General features: G+C 37.2%; 1 protein-coding gene across 4 annotated transcripts in view; it reads left to right on the forward strand.

Annotated features, from left to right (window-relative positions):
• Positions 1-26745, forward strand: part of EXOC2 (exocyst complex component 2) — a 246195-nt gene that overhangs the window by 142278 nt on the left and 77172 nt on the right. For 2 of the 4 annotated variants that reach the window (XM_019714889.2, XM_074335322.1), the window contains 7 exons: positions 9969-10034; positions 10205-10362; positions 10741-10862; positions 12120-12181; positions 16968-17048; positions 17522-17581; positions 18262-18323. In XM_019714889.2, the coding sequence (XP_019570448.2) occupies positions 9969-10034; positions 10205-10362; positions 10741-10862; positions 12120-12181; positions 16968-17048; positions 17522-17581; positions 18262-18323 (611 nt within the window). Of the gene's footprint in view, positions 1-9968; positions 10035-10204; positions 10363-10740; positions 10863-12119; positions 12182-16967; positions 17049-17521; positions 17582-18261; positions 18324-26214; positions 26588-26745 lie in introns of those variants that run through there. The other 2 variants (XM_074335320.1, XM_074335319.1) reach the window with 2 other exon arrangements.

Consider the following 26745-nt stretch of genomic DNA (forward strand, 5'->3'; position numbering starts at 1 on the left):
CCAGGGAGGCGCCACTTGTGACATGGAGGAGGCAGCTCTGGTTTTTTGTCTCCACAGAGAACTCGTCCCAGCCCTGAGAGAGCTGGAAAGGTAGGGGTCTTCCTGAAGGTACAGGCTATATCCTGCTTCTTTTGCACTTGCTAGCACAGAAAGTAGATGTGGAAAAGGGCTAAACAGTGTTTGCTTTTTTGTATAACACCAAGGCACACCTTTAAGGTTCAAGACCTCTCTTTCTTGGCAGAACGTCTTACTTCAGGGGTCCATCTGTCTCGTTGGACTGTGGACATACATTTATGCTGCACTTAAAGAAACAGTTGTTCTCTGGGGAGTTTTTTGGTTTTTCCATTATATGTTTAATTCTTACTTGTCCACTATCTCTTTTAAATCTAGGAGATCCCTAGAGCTTTGTTTACATGAATGGTTAGTTATCTAACCAAAAAATTTACTTAGTGTATGGAAAACAAAAACAAAAAATGATAATGCATGAAAAACAACTTCCTTAGTGCGGAAGAACCAGTCTCTTAAGCATGAGTTATCACTGTATTTTCTTCTTCCTTTCGTTTCAGCAGTATGTCAGTTATGTGCTTTATTTATACGTGTCCTGAAAAAGTTTTCTCAGTGTTGTGCTTTTAAACATTTCCCCATCAATTCACATTTTCATTCATCTCAGCTGGACGAGAGTTGTGTGCTGGGAACAGGTTTGGGATTCTTGCCATTTCTCACCATGGGGGATGGCTGCACACTCGTGGTGTCATAGCTACTTCTTACCTGCTCTATCTCTAAATCAGACTGGGAAGGGTTGAGGCTTCCATATCAATGTCTTGGACAGTAGTGTTCATGTATTTTCTTACAGAACACTAGTGTCGCATTAGAAACACCCAGTATTTATCACTTACGCACTGTGACTTTAGGCAAATAACTTCACTTCTCTGTGTCCACTTCCGTAGGTTGGTTTCAGAATTAAGTGAGTTAATGTAAGTGAAGAGCTTATAACAGTGTCTGGCAGATAAATAAGAATTTGCTCTTATTCTTTGGAATAAATATTTATTCCAGCATTGGAAATCTCATTGGTACATAATAGGTATTCAGTGAACAAAAAGTTTAATAGCACTAGAAATACTGGATTGATTAACTACTAGAGTAGTGTTAAATAATATCAAGATAGATTAACTCATCTAAAGAATCATTCCCTTAGGAAATGGATTTTAAACCTAGTTATTTGTTTCTAGCCAAGTGTATTTTTTCCTTCCAATTGGATTGGTTCCTATAGAAGGCCCATCACATATGGACAGTAGTGGCCTTATTGTGAGTCATTTTAGAGTTTATAAAATCCTAAGAGTTTTCAGTCTGAGATTTTTTTTAGTGAAAAGGGAATACATTTTCGTTCCTTGTAGGTTATACTTAGTTGTGGTATAAATGTAAATAAAATATTTGGTTATAGATGCAAAATAAATGGGCTACTTCCAAATTCATGAGCAACATTAGTACTGAAAAAATAGTTTTAATTAGTTGTACTGAGTTGGATATGCCTGTGGTGTTTCTACCTATTTATATTTATAGAATTTTCTTAAAAGTTTATAGTAATAATTACTAATTACATATAATGTGCTCTACAGATTTGGGCATGTTTTAAAACTATTTACTCACTTGTAAAAAGCTAGAAAGACAACAAAGGACAGAAAGGAATGGAGGAGTTAGGAAAGTGTGTCTACCATGTCAATCTGTGAGTGAGTGAGCTCTAGAAGCTAAATTAAATTAATTAAACTAATATTAGGAAGAGTTATGGGCTTTTGAGAGTTGGTGTTTTATCTCATTTAAGAAAGCTCTAATATTTTACACAATTTACTTGAAATTTCGTATTTTTCTTGTTATTAGAACTATTTTTATTTTATTAAGAGCCCATCCGTTAAAGATATAGATGGAGTTTCCAACAGTTTAAAAAATAGTTCTTCAAACCAGTCAAGCCCATGTGAAATAATATATGTGAATCAGAACAGTGAAATCTAGCCGTTGGTCTCACCACAAAGTAGTTTTGGTCTGTGTATGCAGGAAAGAGTTAAGGTTGTTAGTTAACGAAATGGTTAATAGTAGGTTAAGATTTCACCTTTAGCTGTATTTTAAATATAGTATATTTGGGGATGAAAAAATTTAAAGCATCCAAATAATTTTTGAATATTAGGAATCTGCATTTTAAAAAGTTGTAGAAGTCATAGTATATAAATTAAAATGCACTTTATGTTCCAAAATTAGATTAAAAAAATAGAGCAAACCTTACATGATTCAATATGTTGGAGTTGTTCAATTCTTCATCAGATTAAAACAAGTAGCTGTTTTAAAATTAACAATTGCAAAAGTTATGCCTTACAACAAATTCCCCTAACCCCTCCACTGTTCTTTTCTTCTTTTGAAGGTTTTTTTTTTAAGATTTTTATTAAAAATATAGCTAACATACAATATTATATTAGTTTCAAGTGTACAACATAATTACTCAACATTTATATACTTAAAGACGTGATCATCGTGATAAGTCAGGAACCATCTGACACTGTACCACGCTATCACAATATGATTGACTACATTCCCCATGCTGTACATACCATCCCCGTGACTTATTTGTTTTATACCCAGAAATTTGAACTTCTTATTCCCCTTCACCTTCACCTCCGCTTTTAAATTTTTCAATAACAGATAACATCCAACATTATTTTGTATTGATTTTAGGAGTACAGCATAGTGATTAGACATTTATATAATTTAAGAAGTGACCCCCCCTGACTAGTCTAGTACCCACCTGGCACTATACATAGTTATTACCATATTATTGACTATATTCCCTGTGCTTTATGTCCCCATGACTATTTTGTAACTACCAATTTGTACTTCTTAATCCCTTCCCCTTTTTCACTCACCTCCAATACCGCTCCCAGTTTTCATATATGTGTAGATAGGTCCTTGAAGTTTACAATATACTGTTCAGTAGATGTCATCATGCGTTCATTAGCACCTGTTTGGTGGGCAAAATTGTTCTGGCAAAATTTAGCCTGAATTTTGATATGTTTTTAATGGGTTTTCACTTTATTCTTTGATTTGAAAATATATCACAGACAAAGGACTATGAATTAATCTTCTCATTGAACAAATTGCCCACTAGGTATAAAGTTCAGCATTAGGTGCTGTGGCAGATCGAGTAGGAGATACTTACGGTTTTATACTGGCCTGACCCTTCATTGAGATAAATTACACCTTTTTTTTAGAGTTCCATCCCTTCCTCCATAGCACACTGAACCAGGTCTGTATTAGTCAGGGTTCAGAAAAACAGAAATAATAGGATGTTCATGCTGTTTCTAATCATATATGTAAAAAGAAAGAGATTAAGGAATTGGCCCCCATGATTATGGAGGTTAACAAGTCCCAAGAGCAGCAAACTGGAGACTCAGAGCATCCACTGTGGGGATCCACTCTGATGGGCAGGAGACTCAGCATCCACTGTGGGGATCCAGTCTTAGGGCAGGAGACTCAGCATCCACTGTGGGGATCCACTCTGATGGGCAGGAGACTCAGCATCCACTGTGGATCCAGTGTGAGGGCAGGGGGCTCAGCATCCACTGTGGGGATCCAGTGTGAGGGCAGGGGGCTCAGCATTCACTGTGGGGATCCAGTCTGAGGGCAGGAGACTAAGCATCCACTGTAGGGATCCAGTCTGAGGGCAGGAGACTCAGCATCCATTGTGGGGATCCACTCTGATGGGCAGGAGACTCAGCATCCACTGTGGATCCAGTGTGAGGGCAGGAGACTCAGCAGCCAGTGTGGGGATCCACTCTGATGGGCAGGAGACTCAGCATCCATTGTAGGGATCCAGTCTGAGGGCAGGAGACTCAGCACCCACTGTGGGGATCCAGTGTGAGGGCAGGAGACTCAGAGCACCCACTGTGGGGATCCAGTGTGAGGGCAGGAGACTCAGCATCCACTGTGGGGATCCAGTCTTAGGGCAGGAGGCTCAGCATCCACTGTGGGGATCCAGTCTGAGGGCAGGAGACTCAGAGCACCCACTGTGGGGATCCAGTGTGAGGACAGGAGGCTCAGCACCCACTGTGGGGATCCAGTGTGAGGACAGGAGACTCAGAGCACCCACTGTGGGGATCCAGTGTGAGGACAGGAGACTCAGAGCACCCACTGTGGGGATCCATTGTGAGGGCAGGAGACTCAGCACCCACTGTGGGCATCCAGTGCGAGAACAGGAGACTCAGAGCACCTACTGTGGGGATCCATTCTGAGCGTAGGAGACTGACTCATCGTAGGGTTCCAGTCTGAAGGGCAGCAGGACAATACCCAGAAATTCCATGGTTTCAGTTCCAGTCTGAGGGCTGGAAAGGCCAGGTGTTGCATCTCATGCAGTCCAGCAGTAGGAACTCCTCCTTCCTCTAAGGAGGGTCAGCCTTCTTGTTCTAGTCAGGCCTCACATTGATTGGATGGGACCATCCACACTGAGGAGTGCAGGCTGCTTCCTTCAGGTATTCCTCTAGTCCAGAGACAACCTCACTGACACATGCAGAGTAATGTTGAATCAAATTTCATGGTATCCCACGGACCAGTCAGGTTGACACACAGAATTAACCCTCACAAAGTCCTTCCCATGGATTTCCCAGTGCAGGATGCCAGTGTTCTGTGCCTCCTGGAACCGCATGGGTGCTGGGCCCCTCAGCAACAACTGCCTTCCACTCCTGCAGCAGTTCTCCATGCCCTGCATTCACACAATCCTCAAACCTCTGCTCATCCCTTTCGCTGGCATCTGGAATCTTCGGGAGAAGCACTGAGTCCTTGGGACTTTTCAGAAGCACATCACAGGATTATGTCCTGCAGACCTCCTTCAAAGGACCAGGCTGCCATGGGGGGGGGACTCAGGACTTCAAGTTTTTTAAAGAAGGCTGTCTAACTTAACCAAGGATGTGAAAGACCTATATGCTGAAAACTATAAGACATTTTTGAAAGAAATTGAAGAAGACACAAAGAAATGGAAAGACATTCCGTGCTCATGGATTGGAAGAATCAACATAGTTAAAATGGCCATATTACCCAAAGCAATATACAGATTCAATGCAATCCCCATCAAAATCCCAATGGCATTTTTTAAAGAAATAGAACAAAAAATCATCAGATTTGTTTGGAACCACAAAAGACCCCAAATAGCCAAAGCAATCTTAAGGAAAAAGAACAATAATGGAGGTATCACACTCCCTGACTTTGGCTTGTACTACAGGGCTACAATAATCAAAACAGCATGGTGGTGGCAGAAAAACAGACACATAGACCAATGGAATAGAATTGAGAACCCAGAAATAAAACCACATAAATATGGACAGATAATTTTTGACAAAGAAGCTAAAAGCATGCAATGGAGGAAAGACAGCCTCTTCAATAAATGGTGCTGGGAGAATTGGATAGCCACGTGCAAAAGAATGAAATTGGACTGCTATTTGTCACCAAGTACCAAAATTAATTCAAAATGGATCAAAGACTTAAGCATAAGACCTGACACAATAAACTGCATAGAAGAAAACAAAGGTACTAAACTTATGGACCTTGGGTTCAAAGAGCATTTTATGAACTTGACTCCAAAGGCAATGGAAGTCAAAGCTAAAATAAACGAATGGGACTATATGAAACTTAAAAGCTTCTGCACAGTAAAGAAGGCCGTCAGACTAACCTTGTAGTATTCAGGGCCCTCGTGCTTTTTGATACGTATTCCAGGAGGTTCTGAAGAGCCTTGACCCTTGGTGATCTTGATTCAGCAGATAGCTGTTGGATTCCCTGAATAGCCTCTGTGTCCAAGTATCGATACACGTGCGCACGTACACTCGTGTGTACACACAATAACACACACGAACTTTTAAAATACATGTATGCAATATAAGTAAAATAGTTGCCACCATAAACATGGCCTCTTCCCTCCTGGAGAAATAGAACCAAAATAAATTTTTAAAACCCCAAAATTTTGGTCATAGCTATAAAAGAAACAAATACCGTGTTTCCCCGAAAATAAGACCTAGCCAGACCATGAGCTCTAATGTATCTTTTGGAGCAAAAATTAATAGGAGACCCGGTATTGTATTGTATTGTATTGTATTGTATTGTATTGTATTGTATTGTATTGTATTGTATTGTATTATTATATTATATTATATTATATTATATTATATTATATTATATTATATTATATTATATTTTATATTATATTATATTATTTTATATTATATTATTTTATATTATTTTATATTATATTATATTATATTATATTATATTATATTATATTATATTATATTATATTATATTATATTATATTATATATTACACCGGGTCTTATAGTACAGTAAGACTGGGTGCTATGTGAATTTTTGCTCCAAAAGACGCATTAGAGCTGATGGCCCGGCTAGATCTTATTTTTGGGGAACATGGTAGAGTCTTAAGATACAGAATATCAGTAGTGGGATGGAGGTCAGAGAAGGTCGTTATGTGGAGATGGTATTGAAATGGAAACTTGAAGTCTGAAAAGGAAACAACCACACAAAAGATTGAGGAAGAATGCATTAGGCAGAGAACCATACACACAGAACTCAGGAAAGGGGCTTTGCACCTGTGAGAAACGAAGTCGCAGCGTCTGGACTCCAGTAAGCAGTGGGTGAGGGTGTCAGGAGAAGCAAGAGACAAGGCCGGAGGAGCGGCAGGTGCCAGCACACACCGTGGTAAGGAGCTTGTACTCTGAGTGCTCTGTGAACCCACGGAAGGACTCTGAGTGGTGGAGTAACCTGACCAGATTTTGGGTTTTAATAAAAACCAATCCACTTGCCTTTTCAAGAATGAGTTGGCAGGGAACAAAAGTCAAAATCTGGAAGCTCTTGAGGCTGTCCAGGCAGGTGGGATTAAGGTTTTGTCACTTAAGGTGAAGAGAAAAGTATAGATTAATTTCATTTGTGTCTTGGAAGTAGTGTTGACCTGACTTACTGTGATCACATGAGGATGGTGAGGACAGGAATTCAGGGACAGCTCCCAGATGGGCTCCCAAGTGAGTAGGTATGCCATTTTCAAAGTCAGAACTACTTGAGAAATAATGCTTGGAGGAAAATACCAGTTTTTCATTTGTAGTGTGTTGGATTTGACATTTCTGTGAGTTATTCAAGAAGAAACATCAGGTAAGCAGTCTGAAATTGAAATCTGGGCCTCAGGAAAGATTTGGGCTGGGTATATACTTTTGGAAGTGTAATATTGTGATTTATAATAAATAATTTTGTCCTCCCATTTCTGTCATACAGCTCCTAAATCCCTTGGAATCTCTTAAGTGAGGAATGATAAAGATATATTTTGTTATGTTAATGAGGTGGCTTAGGTCCCCACTTAAGGATGAAGGGCTGGTCTTGAGGAGAGCAGACTTTGTGCTTCAAGATCAGTCCCATCTCTAATTTCCAGGGAGGGGAGAGAGGTTTGAGGTTAAATCGGTCACCAGTGACCAATGATTTAATCAGTCACGCCTGTGTAATGAAGCCTCCATACTAATCCAAAAGGAAGCATTCTGAGAACTTCTGGGTTGTGAACAAGTGGAGATTCTGGGAGAGTGGTGGGCTCAGAGGGGCACGGAAATTCCCCACATTTCCACATGCGTGGTCCCGTGCGTCTCCTCCATCTGGCTGCTGCCGAGGTACATCCTTTTATACTAAACTGGTATCTAGTATCATGTTTCTCTGAGTTTTTCAGCCACTCTAGCAGATTAATTGAACCCAAGGAGGGCTTCATAGGAACCTCCAGTCTATAGCTAGTCAGTCAGAAGCACAGGTGACAATCTGGTCTTGTGATTGGCATCTGAAGTGTGTGTGTGTATGTGTTGGGTGTGGTGGTCTTGTAGGACTGAACCATTAGCTGAAGTCTGACAGCAGGTAGTGTCAGAATTGAGTTGAATTATAGGACACTGATGTGGTGTCCAGAGAATTGTTTGTTGGTGTGGGGAAGCTATCCCCAGCCCACCAGACACACACGTTGGCCTTTGGTGCAGAACCCCAAATAGGAAGGCATTAGATAGGAATGGTATTTGAAGCCATAAGAATAAATTAGTGAGCAAGTATACAGAAAAAAATGTGTAAAACTAAGACCTGGGAAACTGCAACATTTACAGAATAGCTGTTTCTCACTTCAGTAAGTAGGGGCTGTGCATCTGCTTTTCTACACCTGGGCCACTGTATCACCAAGTATTATTCTGAATCACAACAGCACACTTGACGGTAACAGAAAGTAGGCTAACAGACATTCAGGGTCATTTAAACATATCTGACTGCTCGATGGAAGTCACTCCTGACATGTCTCATTTCTCATTGAGACACCTCAGAAGCCTGGGTCAGAGCCATTGCAGTGGTCCAATTGTCCACCTCCTTTAGCCTGAGAGGCTGTCACTGGGTTAGTGCAGCATGCTTCCAGCTGGCCATGCCCCCGACACTGGCCTCTCTGGTCACTTCTCACTGTGGCTCAAAAGCACTTGAATCACTTCTCATTTGTTTTAAAAATAAAGGGAAAAAAAACACATCAATTTCTGAGTTAAATCTTGGTGTACAAAGAATTCTGAGTGTTGTTTGCCAGTGAACTTAGGAATTTGCTTATTGAATCATTAAGGTGAATTTTGGAAACTAAACTTTAATTCTTTCAAAGCAAAAGTACATTTCTACAAACAAAAAATGATAAAAAGCTGCACAGTTTTAATACAAAATTTTGAAATACGTGTAAGTTAGAGCCTGAAGAGTTGTGTATCTGTGTGTATATTGACCACTTTTTATCAGGTATTTCTGATATTTTTGTTGAAAATATTCAGCAATCCTTACTCTTAGGCATTCATGTCAATATGTGTAGCGTTACTTGTATTTTAAATTAACTTGAAGTCAATATCATAGTCATTTATAATGCATTTGTTCTTAACGTGAAAGTTCTCTTGACATGTCTCTAACTAATAATACATGAATATTTTAACGTTAAAGGATAATTTTGGCATTGTCTTAAGGAAATATCAGAATTTTCTTTCACATTGTACCATTTTGTCCCTACTTCTTTATTTGGAAAGTTTCCTAAGCTTGCCTTTCTTAAGACATTTTATGTAATAATATAGTAATTATATATAATAATATTTGTTTTATATAACAATAAAAAGTTAACTGAAATCCAGTTGAATAGATTTCTCTTTTAATCAATGTAAAGTAGTATTAAGGAGAAGAGAAATATCAGAAAAAAACATGGCTATCAGTAAATAGATAAAAAATTAATTCTAGAATTCTGTAATACATTTTCTCAAATTAGACTGTAAAACCTCTGAAAAGAAGAGCGGTAATTTATAATTTATAAAAAATAAAATGCCAGTTATAATGCTTGTATTCATAAATATTTGTTAAGGGAACAGAATGGATGTCTTAATATTACTAGACAATTTTATAGATGATGTAATACAGAATTGTACACCTGAAATCTATGTAATTTCACTAACAATTGTCACCCCAATAAATTTAATTAAAAAAAATATATATTACTAGACATTAACCCAGCGTTTGCTCTTTTACTTCCATACTTCTAGTTAGTGAGAAGTGATGTTGAGAAATGTTATCATGGATATGATACTTTTTGGTTTAACCATATAAAATTGTTGATGAAAACAATATATGAAATTCCCTTCCAAAAAAGGTAGTTTCAACTTAATGCTTAGGTTTATTTATGGGAATTATATTTAAATGCTTTAGGAAGATGAATAACTTCTTGTTGGAATAAGAAAAGCTTTCTGATTAGTCATCCTTTAATCAGAAACTTAGATTATTTCTTATACATTCCTTTTAATCAAGGTATAACCATATTTCATGCTTTCTTTATATACAACCCCTAAAGCATTTCTTATTTTTGTAAATATTTCTAAAGATAATTTTTTTTTTTTTTTTTTTTTTTTTTTAAAGACTGCTGAGAAGTCAGGCCAGATAGAAAGATCAAAGAATGTAAGGCAAAGACAAAATGATTTTAAGGTAAGTTAAGGGTAGGTGTGGAGACTTTTTTACAGGGTAGGATTTTTCTCAACCATATTAGAAGACTTTATTTATGTTCAAGATATTTATCATCATTCAGACAGAATCCTTTGTTTGATTTAATCAAGCTAGTGACTTTTAATGCAGTTTACTTGTTTATTATTGTCTAGAAAATGATTCAGGAAGTCATGCACTGTCTTGTGAAGCTGGTCCGTGGAGCACTGCTCCCACTTAGCATCCCCGAGGGGGTGGTGAGGCAGTACGGAGGCTGGGAGGTGAAGTCCGAGCTCTCTGGACAGTGGCTCACTCATGTCATCCAGACTATGAGGTAAATATGGACACATTCTCCTGAAAAGTGTAAATATATTTTTGTCTTAAAAATATACTCAGTATGGGATACGAATTTTAATGCATTCTCCAAAGAATTTTACTTTCTGTCCTTTGCTTCTACTGTTTCCCTAGCAAGCTCTTAAACCTTCCTGGTGTTTATATTTAATGAGAATGTCACACTGGGTGTGCATCTTTTATTGTTTAATTCAGTGTTACTGTTATATTATAATCCCTGTTAGGGTCTTACCTTCGCCTTGTTTTCAACAGAATGTTGTAACTTAAAACTCCATAATGAATCATAATAGGATGGCCCAAATAATGACAGGAATTGCTTGGCGATTGCACTTTGCCCACTTTCGTTGTGTTTGTTTTATAGGCTTACTTATGAATCATTGACCGCCCTAGAAATTCCTAATGACATGTTACAGACTATTCAGGATCTCATTTTGGATCTCCGAGTACGTTGTGTGATGGTCACACTGCAGAGCACAGCAGAAGGTATGTTAAGAAAATTGGTAACATTAACTAGACAATGATTATCTGAATATGCCACCTCTTTCCAGCTTCCAAAGTCTTGAAAACAAGAAATTACTCTTATGGAAATGTGAGTATTTTAGATCATCTATAGCTGCTCAATCGAATTTTTTCAAAAGGAATTCTTTTCAAAACTTGAGATGCCAGAACATGCAGAAACAGAGATAGATATACTTTAAAAATATTTAAGGATATAGGAACATCATTATGGCAAATGTTAAGCTGAAAAACTAGAATATAAAATGTATATAAAGTATTATCCTAATTTTGAAAAAATATATATATATATACACAGTGGATATATATATATATGTGTGTGTGTATATATATGTATATATATATATATGTATTTTAAAAGTTTAGAACTATCGATGTAAAATCAGAAGATAGACTATTAACAATGGTTCTCTGGATAGTAGAAATTATAGGTGATGCTCATTTTCTTTATACTTACTTTTTAGAATTTTCAGGATTTTTACATATGATTATAAAAAACAATTAAGGTTATCTTTACAAAGCAGCCCTTTGGGTATTAAATGTTTTCAAAAATATTCAAGAACAGTATTATTAATGACGTAAGTCATGACTATCTGTCACCAGGACTTATAAGTAGGAAGTTCACATCTGTACAGAACTGGCGATAATAAACTCTGCAAACAGAGAGGGAATGGAATCCAGGTGGGAAACTGAGCAGTTTCTTCTTAATTCATCACCACCACCACCCCCCACCACCACCCCCCTGGTCGATGACGTGAGATAGATGCAGTGCTAAAGGTTTGCTCAGGTGGCATTCCTTTAGCCAAGTGAGAACCAAACTGCCCATTGTCAGGAATGTATAGGATTAAAACAGAATCTGAATTGTTCATTAGAAATTATAGGAGAAGAATATTGTAGTTTATTTTGTGCATGTTTAATATTACCAAGAATACTGAATAAATAATAAATTGTCTAAAGTTACTGGAAAATTTAGCCTAGCATTCTCCAAATTGGGCTATGCAGTAAAAACTTTTATTATCGTTAATATTTTATTAGAAAAATCTAGTGAGCAATACATATTTAAATCCTTGAGTCTACCAGAATTATATTCTATCCCTGCTTTCACCAGTTTTTCATAGAGCTATAAAAGAACAATTAAAAACAATAGCCTCTACAGAGTTTTATCTGTATAAATTTCAGTGAGATAACTAATAAAAAGTGCTTGTGTGTTTATTTTCCCTGTAGAAATAAAGAGATTAGCTGAAAAGGAAGACTGGATTGTCGACAATGAAGGACTGACTTCTCTAGTAAGTTTAAATTCTATTAAATGATAAATTAGTATTCTATATTATATTCAAAATAAATGATTTATTATATTGGTAAGGAGCGTATTCTCTCTGTATTGTAACTCTCAGTAGTTTCTGGAAATAGAAAAGTAAATGTCTTAAAGATTTTCTGACAGAGTCATTTTTACCAAACACTAACCATACATATTAATATTTAAAAATAGGGTTTTTTTAGAATGGTTTTTCTTCATCCTTTAGCACTTACTATTTTCATTTTCATTACATATTTTAATAGATTATGCTTAATTCTAAGTTATTCAGAAACTTGATTGTTTTTTCTTCAGGAAAGCAGGATAGGAAAGAAATACTATTGCTGTCCCCTAAGACAAAATAAAACAGACAACAAACCTCTCCAGATATATACACAGGTCAAGCAAGCAGTTATAACCATGATCTTCATTGTAGAATCATCATCTTTTCAGATGGGGCTTGTAGGTTGTTAAAATATCTTTGAAAATAGTTTTCATGATTTATTGTGTTTTCGCATGTGTCATGGACCAAATTCTGGGGAGGCAACTAGCTGTTTTTGCCTGCTTAGAAGATAAGAAAACTAGAATAAAATGGTTTTGATTTGCCATTATTTATAAAATAATGGTTGAGTTGGGGTTTTTTTTTCCTGTTATCACCGTTTTTCCACAAAGTTATTACAATGTCATTCATGTATTCCTTGTGCTGTACTTTAAATCCCCATGACTTACTTGTTTTGAGTCAGGTTGTTGAGAAGCAATAATCCCATGAAATATTTCTTCATTTCCTCAAATTTCTGTATTTCTTACTGACAGTCTTCCTTTGAGAGTTGAGGAATTTTTGACAAGTTGAAATTTTCCCTTCTAGTCTTCCAAAGTTCAAGGTTCCTTCTTAAGTTAATATAAATACAAGTATACTTTATGCGTAACAAACAATGTGGTTTACAACAGCAGTGCTTACTTCCAAATTTTTGTAAATTAAATCAGGCTTCAAATTGGTTAGGCGAATTTATTGTTTTTAGTAAAACCATTGTATTGTATTTTAAAGTATTTATTTTTTAATGAAAAATCTGTTTTAATTTATTTGGTTTATTTTTCATAATGATTTGTATTTAAATACAAACTATCCAATTACTAATTGTGTCACACTAAATATTTAGAGGAGGGAAGTGTGGGGTAGACCTGAACCATCCATTATGGCAGCTAGCTGAGCCATGGCTCGTGTAAAATACACATCACAATTCAAAGACCCAATACAAAAAGATAGAATGTAAAACATGTCAACTTTTTGTATTGACTACATGTTGACATAATATTTTGATATATTTCATTACATGAATTATATTAAAACTAATTTTTTCCTTTTAGTTTTCTTAATGTGGTTACGGAAAATCTAAAATTACATGTGTGGTTGTGTTGGTGGCTCACATTGTACTTCTGCTGCACAGTACTGGTGTGAGGAAACTGCTGCACTGGGTTTGGAATCATAATCTGATTCAGTCCTTAGTTCTGTTACATGATAGCCATGCAATGCTGAAGAAGACACTTAACCTCTCTGCCCCTAGGTAAAGAAGAGGCTGAACACTTTCACGGTGTCGTTGGTTCAGATTAAATGGGACACTGTGGAATAAAACATTAAACTACAAAGCTTAGTATACATTTAAAGGGGTTTCATTTATTAAACTAGTACCTGTGATGTTATGCCTTACTTCAAAGCTCTTTCATAACCCTATCTCACTTAATTATCACAGCAAACCTGGAAGCCAGGCCAAAAGGGACCATTGGACCATTACACACTGAATATTCTGCCCCACATGAGATAAGCCAGGGCGGATGAGACAACTAGTTACCATGATGCTCAGTTTTTGCTGTGTGCTTCAGATCATTCTTGTGGACATGAAAAACATACTTATGTTCAATTTGAGAAAATAGAGCATCTGTTTTCAAGGATTTATGTTTCATTGAAAAAATTGACATAAATTCAACACTTAGCAATAAAATAGGTATTGGCTTTAGGTCCTCCTTCATGTTACTGTGTCTTGTGCACAGTCACCCTGGAATGTGCTTACTGATAGCTAGCTGCCACACCTGAGATCCCACAGTGCGCTTGTAGGATACCTGCCACATCTGGGGTCCCACTGTGTGCTTACTGATAGCTGCCACACTTGAGATCACACTGTATGCTTGTAGGATACTTGCCACATCTGAGTCCTAGTGAGTGTGTATGCGATAGCTGCTGCATCTCAAGTTTTGTTTGATTATAGTAGGGTAAGCCTCTGAAAATGCTCTGAAATATTAATGTAAAAACTTGTTTGTAGTCAATTTAAGGTTTAACTATAATGGTAAGAAACTGTAGCCATAGAACAACTAATTTCGTGTTTGGTCACACACACACAAGCCAGAAAACTAAAACCACGCCAGCCTGTGGATGAATGACCCACGGGAAGTTCCACTTGTGGTGTCAGCCAGTCCATCTTCTGGGCAGATGAAGAAGAAACATGCTGACATGGGAGATTTAGCTGGTTCCACATGGTCCTCACTTAGGAGATAAAGTGAATCAATGCTTAGAATGAAAGTCTGTATTCCAGCTCTATTTTAACCTAACTGACATCTGTAAAATTTAGACTTTGAACAATGACCTAAATTGCATAACTCTAATTTTCATTTTGTTATCTTTTCCGTAGTACCAATCCCATTTGTTTGAAATGATACTATGTTTTTCTTTCCCTGTGACTGGGATAGGAAAACATTCCTTATCAAGTTAAAGAAATGAACATTAAGTTTTGCCTCATTATCACTATTCTTTCAGCAGAGGTATTATCTTTAATTTGAACTTCACTTTAGTGCTCTGAAAACAGCTCATCTGAAAGCATTCTGTTTTATTCTCATGTTGAAAATATTTTCTGCCTTTTTAAAATTTGGATAATTCTGAGAATTTTCTTCTTTCAGAAGAACTGGAATGATTTATGATAACTCGTTACAGTCAGCCAAGTTGGTGATTCACTGACAATACTCAGAGATAGCACTATGGTTTTTTTTTTGTTTGTTTTTTTTTTAGAGAAAAGAAAGATGTTTAGATTGCCCCAGTTCAAGTGAAACTACTTGTTGGGTGCTCTGATGCTCTCTATCCATTTATTGTATTAATATAGATATAAAACAAAAATAAAATCTGGTTCAAATTTTAATATAAGAAATTTCAATAACCACACGTGAACATTAACATTTAACTGTCCACAGTGGAATTTTGGATTTAATTCTCATGATTGTTACTATTTTAACATCTTAGATTTTCATACCTTTTGAGGCAGGTACATTGGATGGATACGATTAGGTATCTGACAAACATTTTGACTCTTTAAATACGTTCTGTACAGTTGGTATTTCATCCTGTAACAACTCCCCAATCCCCCTTTTTTGGTACTTCTACTTTTAAGTATTCTACATGGCGCCCTCTGGTGGCCTCAGAGTGCAGTATCAAAATGGCATTCAAGTTGAGGCACTATTTTAGCTTTCATGAAGGCTGGGTTCCTTTTTGTAAGAAAATAAACTTGTGTTTTTTTCTTTTTTCTTTTCTTTTTGCTTGTATACAGGTGGCTATTCTTTTTTCCCCAAACTCTTTTAAAAATTGAAGTGTGTGCTGAGGAGAGATTCTGACTGCAGATTTTTGCACAGAGTTGATGGAGTTGAACTTTGAGCCTTGCACAGTTCCGTGCCGCTGAATGAAATTCAGACCCCTAGCCTCATCTTTGAACTGCTGAGAGCACGCTCAGTGGTTGTGACACATTGTGGCCCCTCAGCACTGCCAGATTTTGTCCCCCCTGCCTGGGACGGTGCACATGTTGTCCTTTCTCCCTGAGCTCACTCCCTCCTTCCTTTTTCTTTTTAGGGGCTGGTCCCTCGTGTCCTTCAAATTGCAGCTTAAATGGCCTCACCGTATCAGGGGACCTTCTTTAACTGTCCTATAGAGAACAGATCCCTCCCATCACCATTTTTCTCTGAGTTCCCACTTATTTTCAACATGATAATTATTCTAGTTTGAGATTGCATGTATTTCTGTAGTTTTTACTTTTTTTTAGTAAAAAGTAAGACTTTTGTTGACTCTGACTTTTATGGTTAGTGTCTTTAGAATATACACTTAATGAGAACTTCGTCTGTTTTGCCCTTATTACCCCATCACCTACAGAATGCCTGGCACAAAGTAAACCTTAACTATAGTTAGAAGCTAAGGTGTTAGGATTCATTCAGACTTCTTTTGAATGCCATTTATTGTACATTTTCCAAATTTCATTTTCTGATTTAATAGATACAGAAAATGACCAATGACTTTTTGAATGAAAGATCTTGGATTTTTCCTGGATCATTATTGTGAACATTAAATTTTCTTGAAAGTAACAGAGATGTGGAAGAGGTGGGGGATGGAGCTCACCCAGAATATACCAGGCAAGCAGTGTTGAAAGTATGGACTCATTATATCTGCATTTTATCATGTCATTTGCCTCAGAAGGGGAGATTTTGATAAAAAACCTTAGTTACACATGACTTGTGTTCTTGAATTAATGCACTTTGGAGTCTCAAGAGTCACCTGTTTTTACCGTAAATATCAAGTGCAAAACATGCCAAATGGAAATCTTGATGACTAGATTATTTGTCAGTTTGTCTGTCTCTCTTCCGTTCCATACATCTGGAAAATTGAGAGTTCAGGGCGATAGTCACTTCTGTTAAATGTCGTAATAACCAGTGCTTGTTTTTTAATATTAAGACCTGCCTGTTTTCTCTTCCAGCCATGTCAGTTTGAACAGTGCATTGTACATTCTCTGCAGTCACTTAAAGGAGTTCTCGACTGCAAGCCTGGAGAAGCCAATGTGAGTTTTCTGCTACATTCAGTCTGTTTCAGACCTGCCCCACAAACCCCTGGGAATCACGGTTGTCAATTTTTGAGTCATTTCAGCACGAGAGCTTTTCCCTGACTGCTTGTTTGTTTAATTTCATCTGACTACATAAGTTGTTGATGTCTTGATTTCAGGAGAGGCTGACAGAAAATTCAAGTGGGAATTTCAGTGTTGTAGGTAGACTACTTGCATTGTTAACACTTTGTATGCAGACACAACACTTGCCGTAGGTATTGGCAGGCAGCTCCACGTCAGTGTCCTCTCAGGATGAACTCTGTCAGTGGGGACACTGTTGACTGGCTCTGCATGTGTGGCCAACTTCAGAGCAAGGTTTCCCACACTGGAGGCAGTTTTCCATGTGTTAACTTTTTATATTGAACTTCATAAACAAAAATTTTGTTTTCTTAGCTAAGTCCAAAAATTTTCAGCAAAATTCTTCCTTACAGGTCTTTCAACAACCTAAAACACAGGAGGAGGTGTGCCAGCTGAGCATCAGTATCATGCAGGTAACAAAGAAAAGCACTGATGCCCTGAGCCTGAAATAATGCAAATTATTTATCCCTCCCCCTTATTTATATCGTGTTTCCCCGAAAATAAGACCTAGCTGGACAATCAACTCTAATGCATCTTTTGGAACAAAAATTAATATAAGACTAGAATGTATTCTTTTTTCATCATTAGTACATACTAGTATATAGTAAGCAAGGTAACAAAATGAAGTTCAAGGTCAAAATTAATTCCAGTTTGTTTTAGCAACACCCCAATATTTCATTTCTGTCATGCTCCCCTGTGTGTGTTCTCGTGGTACTTTATATGTATTTCTTTTGGAGCACAGACTAAATGACATGGTAGTTGTTTACACGTGTCTAGAGTGGATATTCTCTGATTGGCACCAGTTCTTTGTGGGCACATAAAGGTGAGCATGGGTGAGCATGTGAGTGAGTCAAAGGAAAAGGTGTTTTCCTAAAATATATGTAAGAATTAAATATTTGGATCAAAATGTAGGTGATTTTAATTTTCTATCACTTATGTTATGGGAGATATATATACATACATACATAGATGCCTCTTACAGGGCCTGTTTTTCTGGTGTGTTTTTTTTAATTTATATAAAATTACTTTTAATGTCCAAATAGTTTGGCATGTAAGCATTCATTTCACTGAAACTTCCTATTTTTTGGCTTAGATTTTTATATATTGTCTGGAACAATTGAGCACCAAACCAGATGCAGATGTAGATATTGCACAGTAAGTAAAACTGAAATTAATCTCACTGATGCATTTGGGAGGATTGAAAATACAGACTGATGTTATATATTTGGTCTTATATCCTACGGCTTCCAATAAGACATATAGTTATTTTAATGCTATGTGTTTGTATATTTGACCTATATTCTTTCCATAATTTCTTTACCTCCTGAACACATCTCAGCATTACTAGAGACATGTTTAGCAAACCAAACACATGACTAGCTTACTAATTATCCAAATGAAGAAGTTCTATAAATAATGGAGTGGAAAATTAAAATATATTACTTCTAGTTGTTAACTTTTACAATTCAGGTGTTAGAGGATTGCATCGATACTCTTGTTAAAGACATTGTATTAGTAGGATTAAGTCTGGGTCAGCCTTAGTTGTTTGAGCTGTGAGGACAAATCTTGATTCTTTTTTTTTAAAGATTTTTATTGGAGAAGGGGAACAGGACTTTATTGGGGAACAGTGTGCACTTCCAGGCCTTTTTTCCAAGTCAACTTGTTGTCCTTTCAGTCTTAGTTGTGGAGGTGCCGTTCAGCTTCAAGTTGTTGTCCTTTTAGTCTTAGCTATGGAGGGCGCAGCTCAGCTCCAGGTCCAGTTGCCGTTTTCTAGTTGCAGGGGGCACAGCCCACCATCCCTTGAGGGAGTCGAACCGGCAACCTTGTGGTTGAGAGGATGCGCTCCAACCAACTGAGCCATCTGGGAGACCACTCAGCTCAAGGTGCCGTGTTCAATCTTAGTTGCAAGGGGCAGAGCCCACCATCCCTTGCGGGACTCGAGGAATTAAACTGGCAACCTTGTGGTTGAGAGGATGCGCTCCAACCAACTGAGCCATCCGGGAGCTCAGCGGCAGCTCAGCTCAAGGTGTCGTGTTCAATTTTAGTTGCATGGGGCACTGTCCATCATCCCTTGTGGGCCTCGAGGAATTGAACTGGCAACCTTGTGGTTGAGAGCCCACTGGCCCATGTGGGAATCGAACCGGCAGCCTTTGGAGTTAGGAGCATGGAGCTCTAACCACCTGAGCCACCGGGCCGGCCCCCAAATCTTGATTTTTTATATTTACAAATCCACGTGTTAATTCTTTTATAGTAATGTCCTATAGGATTTTTTTTTTGGTTTAAATTTAGTTTTTCTGAATGGTATTTGGCATGTGCACATATCTTCTCCCATTCAGTAGGTTGCCTTTTTGTTGTAGTTTAATTTTGCTTTTGTTGCCCTTGCCCCAGGAAACATATCCAAAAAAAATATTGCTAAGACCAATGTCCAAATTTTACTACCTATTTTTTTCTTCTAGGAATCTTACAGTTCATATCATATTTTAAATCTTTAATCCATTTTGAATTTATCTTTGCAAATGATATAAGAAAGTGGTTTAGCCTAACTTATTGCATGTATCTGTCTAGTTTTCACATCACCATTTATTGAGGAGACTCTCTTTACCCCATTATGTATTCCTGACTCCTTAGATTAATTGACCGTATAAGCATGGGTTAATTCCTGAGTTTTTGTTTTGTTCCACTGATCTATCTGCCAGTTCCATGCTGTTTTGATTACTATAGTTTTGCAGTTTAGTTTGAAATCTGGGAGCATGCTACCTCCAGCTTTGTTCATCTTTCTCAATATTGTTTCGGCTATCTGGGGTCTTTCATGTATCCATGTAAATTTTAGGATTATTTGTTCTTGTTTTGGTAAAAATGCCATTAGTATTTTGATAGAGATTGCATTGAATCTGTAGATTACTTTAGGTAGTATGGGAATTTTAATGACATTAATTCTAATAATTCATGTGCACAGTACATCCTTGTATTTATTTGAGTTGTCTTCAATATCTATCATCCATATCTTACAGGTTGCAGAGTACAGGTCTTTCACCTCCTTGATTAAATTTATTTGCAGGTAGTTTGTTCTTTTTGATGCAATTGTTAATGGGATTGTTTTTTAAATTTCTCTTCCTGATAGTATGTTATTAGTATATAGAAATGCCACAGATTTCTGTATATTAATTTTGTATATTGCAGCTTTACTGCATTTATTAGTTCTAATACCTTTTTGGTAGAGTTAGGGTTTTCTGTATATATAGTTTCATGTCATTTGCAAATAGTCACAATTTTACTTCTTTCTTTCCAATTTTCATGCCTTTTTCCTTTCTCTTGTTTGATTGCTGTGGCTAGGACCTCTAATACTGTGTTGAATAAGTGGTAGGAGCGGGCATCCTTGTCTTGTTCCTCATCTAAGGGGAAAAGCTTTCAGGTTTTCACCAGTGAGTGTGTTATTAGCAGAGAGTTCGTCATATTATGGCCTTTATTATGTGGAGGTATGTTTCCTCTGGACCTATTTTGTTGGGAATTTCATCATAAGTACTCAATTTATTGAGAGGTTTTTTGTTTTTTGTTTTAATTCAAGTTTATTGGGGTGACAATTGTTAGTAAAGTTACATAGATTTCAGGTACACAATTCTGTGTTACATTCTCTATAAATCACATTGTGTGTTCACCACCCAGAGTCAGTTCTCCTTCCATCACCATGTATTTGATCCCCTTTACCGTCATCTACCACTTCCCTCCCCCCTGACCCTCTGGTAACCACTAAACTATTGTCTGTGTGTGTGAGTTTTTGTTTCTCGTTTGTTTGTCTTGTTCCTTTGTTGTTTTTGGTTTATACACCACGCATCAGTGAAATCACATAGTTCTCTGTTTTTTCTGTCTGACTTATTTCGTTTAGCATTATAATCTCAAGATCCATCCATGTTGTCAAAAATGGTCCTATTTCATCTTTTCTTACGGCTGAATAGTATTTCATTGTGTGTATATACCACCACTTCTTGATCCGTTCATCTATCGAAGGACATTTTGGTTGTTTCCATGTCTTGGCCACCGTAAATAAAGCTGCAATGAACATTGGAGCACACTTGTTTTTATGGATAAATGTTTTCAGATTTTTTGAGTAGATACCCAGGAGAGGGATTGCTCGGTCACATGGTATTTCTATTCGTAATTTTTTGAGGAAATTTTACACCGCCTTCCATAACGGCTATACCACTAAGCATTCCCACCAACGGTGTATGAGGGTTCCTTTTTCTCCATAGCCTCTCAAACACTTGTTACTGTTTGTCTTGTTGATAGTGGCCATTCTAACTGGGGTGAGGTGATATCTCATTGCGGTTTTTATTTGCATTTCTCTGATGATTATTGATGTTGAGCATTTTTTCATATGTCTATTTGCCATTTGTATGTCCTCTTTGGAGAAATGCCGCTTCAGGTCCTCTGCCCATTTTTCAATTGGGTTGTTTGTTTTTTTGTTGTTGAGTTGCATGAGTTCCTTGTATATTCTGGATACTAGCCCCTTATCGGAGGCACTGTTGGCAAAAATCTTCTCCCATTCAGTTGGTTGCCTCTTTATTTTGTCGATGGCCTCCTTTACTGTGCAGAAGCTTTAAGTTTGATGTAGTCCCATTCATTTATTTCAGGTTTTACTTCCCTTGCCTTTGGAGTCAAATTCATAAAATGCTCTTTGAACCCAAGGTCCATAAGTTTAGTACCTATGTTTTCTTCTATGCAGTTTATTATTTCAGGTCTTATGCTTAGGTCCTTGATCCATTTTGAATTAATTTTGGTACATGGTGACAGATAGGAGGCCAGTTTCATTCTTTTGCACGTGGCTATCCAGTTCTGCCAGCACCATTTATTGAAAAGGCTGTCTTTTCTCCATTGTAGTTTCTTTTCTTTGTCAAAAATTATCTGTCCATATTTATGTGGTTTTATTTCTGGGTTCTCAATTCTATTCCATTGTTCTATGTGTCTGTTTTTCTGCCACCACCATGCTGTTTTGATTATTGTAGCCCTGTAGTACAAGCCAAAGTCAGGAAGTGTGATACCTCCATTATTGTTCTTTTTTCTTAAGATTGCTTTGGCTATTCGGGGTATTTTGTGGTTCCAAACAAATCTGATGATTTTTTGTTCTATTTCTTTAAAAAATGCCATTGGGATTTTGATGGGGATTGCATTAAATCTGTATATTGCTTTGGGTAATATGGCCATTTTAACTATGTTGATTCTTCCAATCCATGAGCACGGAATGTCTTTCCATTTCTTTGTGTCTTCTTCAATTTCTTTCAAAAATGTCTTATAGTTTTCAGCATATAGGTCTTTCACATCCTTGGTTAAGTTTATTCCTAGGTATTTTATTCTTTTTGCTGCAATTGCAAAAGGAATTGTTTTTTGTATTTCTTTTTCTGAGATTTCATTGTTAGTATATAGGAAGGCAATGGACTTTTGTGCGTTGATTTTGTAGCCGGCAACTTTACTGTATTCGTTGATTGTTTCTAATAGCTTTTTGGTGGAGTCTTTAGGATTTTCTATATATAGCATCATGTCATCTGCAAAGTGTAACAATTTAACTTCTTCATTCCCAATTTGGATGCCTTTTATTTCTTTCTCTTGCCTGATTGCTCTGGCAAGGACTTCCAACACTATGTTGAAAAGCAGAGGTGATAGGGGACAACCCTGTCGTGTTCCTGAACGTAGAGCAAAGGCCTTCAGTTTTTCACTGTTAGTTATGAGATTAGTTGAGGGTTTCTCATATATGGCCTTTATTATGTTAAGGTATTTTCCTTCTATGTTAAGTGTTTTAATCATAAATGAATGTTGTGTCTTGTCAAATGCTTATTCTGCATCAGTTGATATAATCATATGATTTTTGTCCTTTATTTTGTTTATGTGATGTATCACATTGATGGATTTGCGTATGGTGAACCATCCTTGTGCCCCTGGGATGAACCCCACTTGGTCGTGATGAATTATCTTTTTAATGTATTGTTGCATTCAATTTGCTAGAATTGTGTTTAGGATTTTTGCATCTGTATTCATCAGAGATATTGGTCTGTAGTTTTCTTTTTTTGTGCTGTCCTTGCCAGGTTTTGGTATCAGGGTAATGTTGGCCTCATAAAATGAGTTAGGGAGTACTGTCTCTTCAATTTTTTGGAAGAGTTTGAGCAGAATTGGTATTAGATCCTCTTTGACGGTTTGGTAGATTTCATTAATGAAGCCATCTGGTCCCGGACTTTTGCTATTGGGAAGGTTTTGGATGACTGATTCAATTTCGTTACTGGTGATCGGTCTGTTTAGATTTTCCAGGTCCTCATGGTTCAGCCTTGGAAGGCTATATGTTCCTAAGAACTTGTCCATTTCTTCTAGGTTATTGAATTTGGTGCCATATAGTCCTTCATAGTATTCTTGGATGATCCTTTGTATTTTGGTGGCATCCGTGATAACTTCCCCTCTTTCATTTCTGATTTTGTTTATTAGTGTCTTCTGTCTTTTTATCTTAGTGAGCCTAGCCAAGGGTTTGTCAATTTTGTTAATCTTTTCAAAGAACCAGCTCTTAGTCACATTAATTTTTTCTGTTTTCTTTTTGTTCTCTATTTCATTTAGTTCTGCTCTGATTTTTGTTATTTCCTTTCTTAGCTGACCTTGGGTTTCACTTGTTCTTCTTTTTCTAGTTCTTTAAGGTGTAACAGGAGGTTACTTATTTGGGATTTTTCTTGTTTCTTGAGATAGGCCTGTAATGATATAAATTTTCCTCTTAAAACTACTTTCGCTGCATCCCAAAAATTTTGGTAGGATGTATTTTCATTGTCATTTGTTTCTATGTATCTTTTGATCTCTCATCTTATTTCTTATTTAACCGGGGCGTTCTTTAAAAGTATGTTGTTTAATCTCCGCCTATTTGTAGTTTTTCCTGCTTTCTTTTTGCAGTTGATATCCAATTTCAAAGCCTTGTGATCAGAGAATATGCTTGGTATGATTTCAATCTTCTTAAATATGCTGAGGCTAGTTTTATGTCCCAATATGTGGTCTATCCTTGAGAATGTTCCATGCACACTAGAAAAAAATGTATAGTCTGATGTTTTAGGATGAAGTGCTCTATAAATGTCAATTATGTCCATTTCATCTAATGTGTCATTTAGGGCTGCTATTTCGTTGTTTATTTTCTGTTTGGATGATCTATCCATAGTTGTCAATGATGTATTTAGGTCCCCTAGTATAATTGTGTTTTGGTCAATTTCCCCCTCTCATTCTGTTTTTAGTTGCTTGGTATATTTCGGTGTTCCCTGATTGGGGCCATAAATATTGATGACTCTTAGGTCTTTTCTTTACCATTATAAAATGTCCATCTTTGTCTCTTGTTACCTTTTTTACCCTGAAGTCTGTTTCATCTGATATCACTATGGCTATGCCTGATTTTCTCTGGGTACCATTTGCTTGTAGTATCAATTTCTACCCTTTCACTTTGAGTCTATGTTTGTCCTCGTAGCTGAGATATGTCTCTTGGAGACAGCATATGGTTGGGTTTAGTTTTTTGATCCCATCTGCTACTGTGTGCCTGTTTTTGGTAAGTTCAGTTTTTACATTTAGGGTGATTATTGATATGTGAGGATTTCCTGTCATTCTATCTTAATATTCTGGTAAGACTGTATTCCCATTGTTTCTTTTCTTTTTTTGTTGTTGTCTATTATTTCTGTGTGGTGGTATTCTATGATTTTTCCCTCTGTTTCTTCTTTTATTACAGTATGTATTTCAGTTCTGGATTTTGTTTTTGAGTGATTACCATTAAGTTTATGTAAAAGAAAGTTTGATATTTAGACTATTCCATTTTTTTCAACATGCTTACTTTCTCCATTCCCATATTCCGGTTCAGGCCTTTATTCTCCCCCCCTTTTATGTTTTGGTTGCCACAAATTATTCCTGTTGATGGTGATCAAATAGCCTCCTTTAGTATTTCTTGTAGTGTAGATTGAGTGTTAGAAACTTCCCTCAGTTTCTGTATGTCTGGAGAGGTCTTTATTCCTCCTTCATATATAAACGATATCTTTGCTGGATATATTGTTCTTGGCTCCTAATTTCTCTCTTTCAATAGTTTGAATATTTGGTTCCACTCCCTCCTGGCTTGTAGAGTTTCTGCTGAAAAACCTGCTGATAATCTAATGGGCTTTCCTTTGTAGGTTACCATCTTCTTTTCCCTGGCTGCCTTGAGGATTCTTTCTTTGTCATTGATTTTTGACAGGTTCAATACAATGTGCTTTGGAAAAGTCCTGTTGGGGTTGAGGTGATTAGGTGTTCTATTTGCTTCTTGGATTCGAGGATCCAGTTCTTTCCACAAGTTTTCCACAAGATATTCTCATCGACTATTTGTTTGAATATACTCTCTGTTCCCTTCTCTCTTTCTTCTCCTTCTGGTATGCCCATTATTGTTATATTGCTCTTTCTGATGGAGTCAGAAAGTTCTTGTAGAGTTCTTTCATTTCTTTCAAGTCTCAAATCTCTTTCTTCTACTATCCGTGTCATATCCAGATTTCTATCTTCGATGTTACTGATTCTTTCCTCCGTCTGGTCAACTCTACTACCTATGCTAGCTGTTTCATTCTTCATTTCTATTATTATGTTCTTTATATCCAGAAATTCTATTTGGTTCTTTTTTAAAATTGTAGTGTCTTTGGTAAAATATGCATTTTGTTCTTTGAATGTGTCTCTGAGTTCATTAAACTGCCTGTGTGTGTTTTCTTGCATCTCTTTGAGTTTTTTAAGCGCTGCAATCTTGAATTCTCTGTTATTTAAGTCACATATTTCCATATCTTTTAAGTTCATTTTTTGGAGACTTTTCATTTGCTTTGTGAGCTGTGTTGTTGCCTTGGTTATTCATGGCCATTAATGGTTTATCATTTCTCGTCTTAGACATCTACAGGAGTAGGTTCTGCAACTGGTTGATAGAAAGAGGTCTTTCTTTTGTTTTCCAGTAGGTGTTGGTAGAATATTTTATTTTTTCTCCGAATGCAGCCTTTTATTCTCTATCACACTGTGGTGTTCTGTTTTCTCTTCACTATTCCAGCTTCTCACACAATGAGGGGATTTTCTTGAAGGCGGGCTTCTCCTCTGAGAACAGTTGGCCTTGGTCATATGGCACCACCTCCGTGGGGGAATGTGGAGAGCTTCTGAGGTACCAAAGCTCTTCTTGCCCCAGATTGAGAACCTGTGTGCTTCAGCAGCTGTGTTTACTCCTACAGGGATCCGCCCAGATAGGTGGGGCCAGGGGCGGGTGGGTTGTGAGAGGTGGCCCAGAGCAATGGTGGGACCACCACCACAGCCGGTCCTGCTTCCACAGCTCTCTCCCCTTTGCCGGAACTAGTTGGGCTGTGTCTCTGGACCACAGTTCTCAGAACTGCAAATATTCTCTTCTTTTGATCTGACACTGCTGCTGTTCTGCTTCTTGCACTGGGCAGATGTGGATAGGGCGAGCTCTGGGAGGGTAGGGAGAGGGCGGCTAGTCTTAGTGCCTAAGGCTTCTGTTCTCCGTTCAGCAGTGAGGGCTTAAACCACCATTTTGTACCTTTTCTGATGTTAGTTTTTTTTTGGTTTCATA

Source organism: Rhinolophus sinicus, linkage group LG06 (assembly GCF_036562045.2).
Source record: "Rhinolophus sinicus isolate RSC01 linkage group LG06, ASM3656204v1, whole genome shotgun sequence".
In the NCBI taxonomy this organism is placed as follows: domain Eukaryota; kingdom Metazoa; phylum Chordata; class Mammalia; order Chiroptera; family Rhinolophidae; genus Rhinolophus; species Rhinolophus sinicus.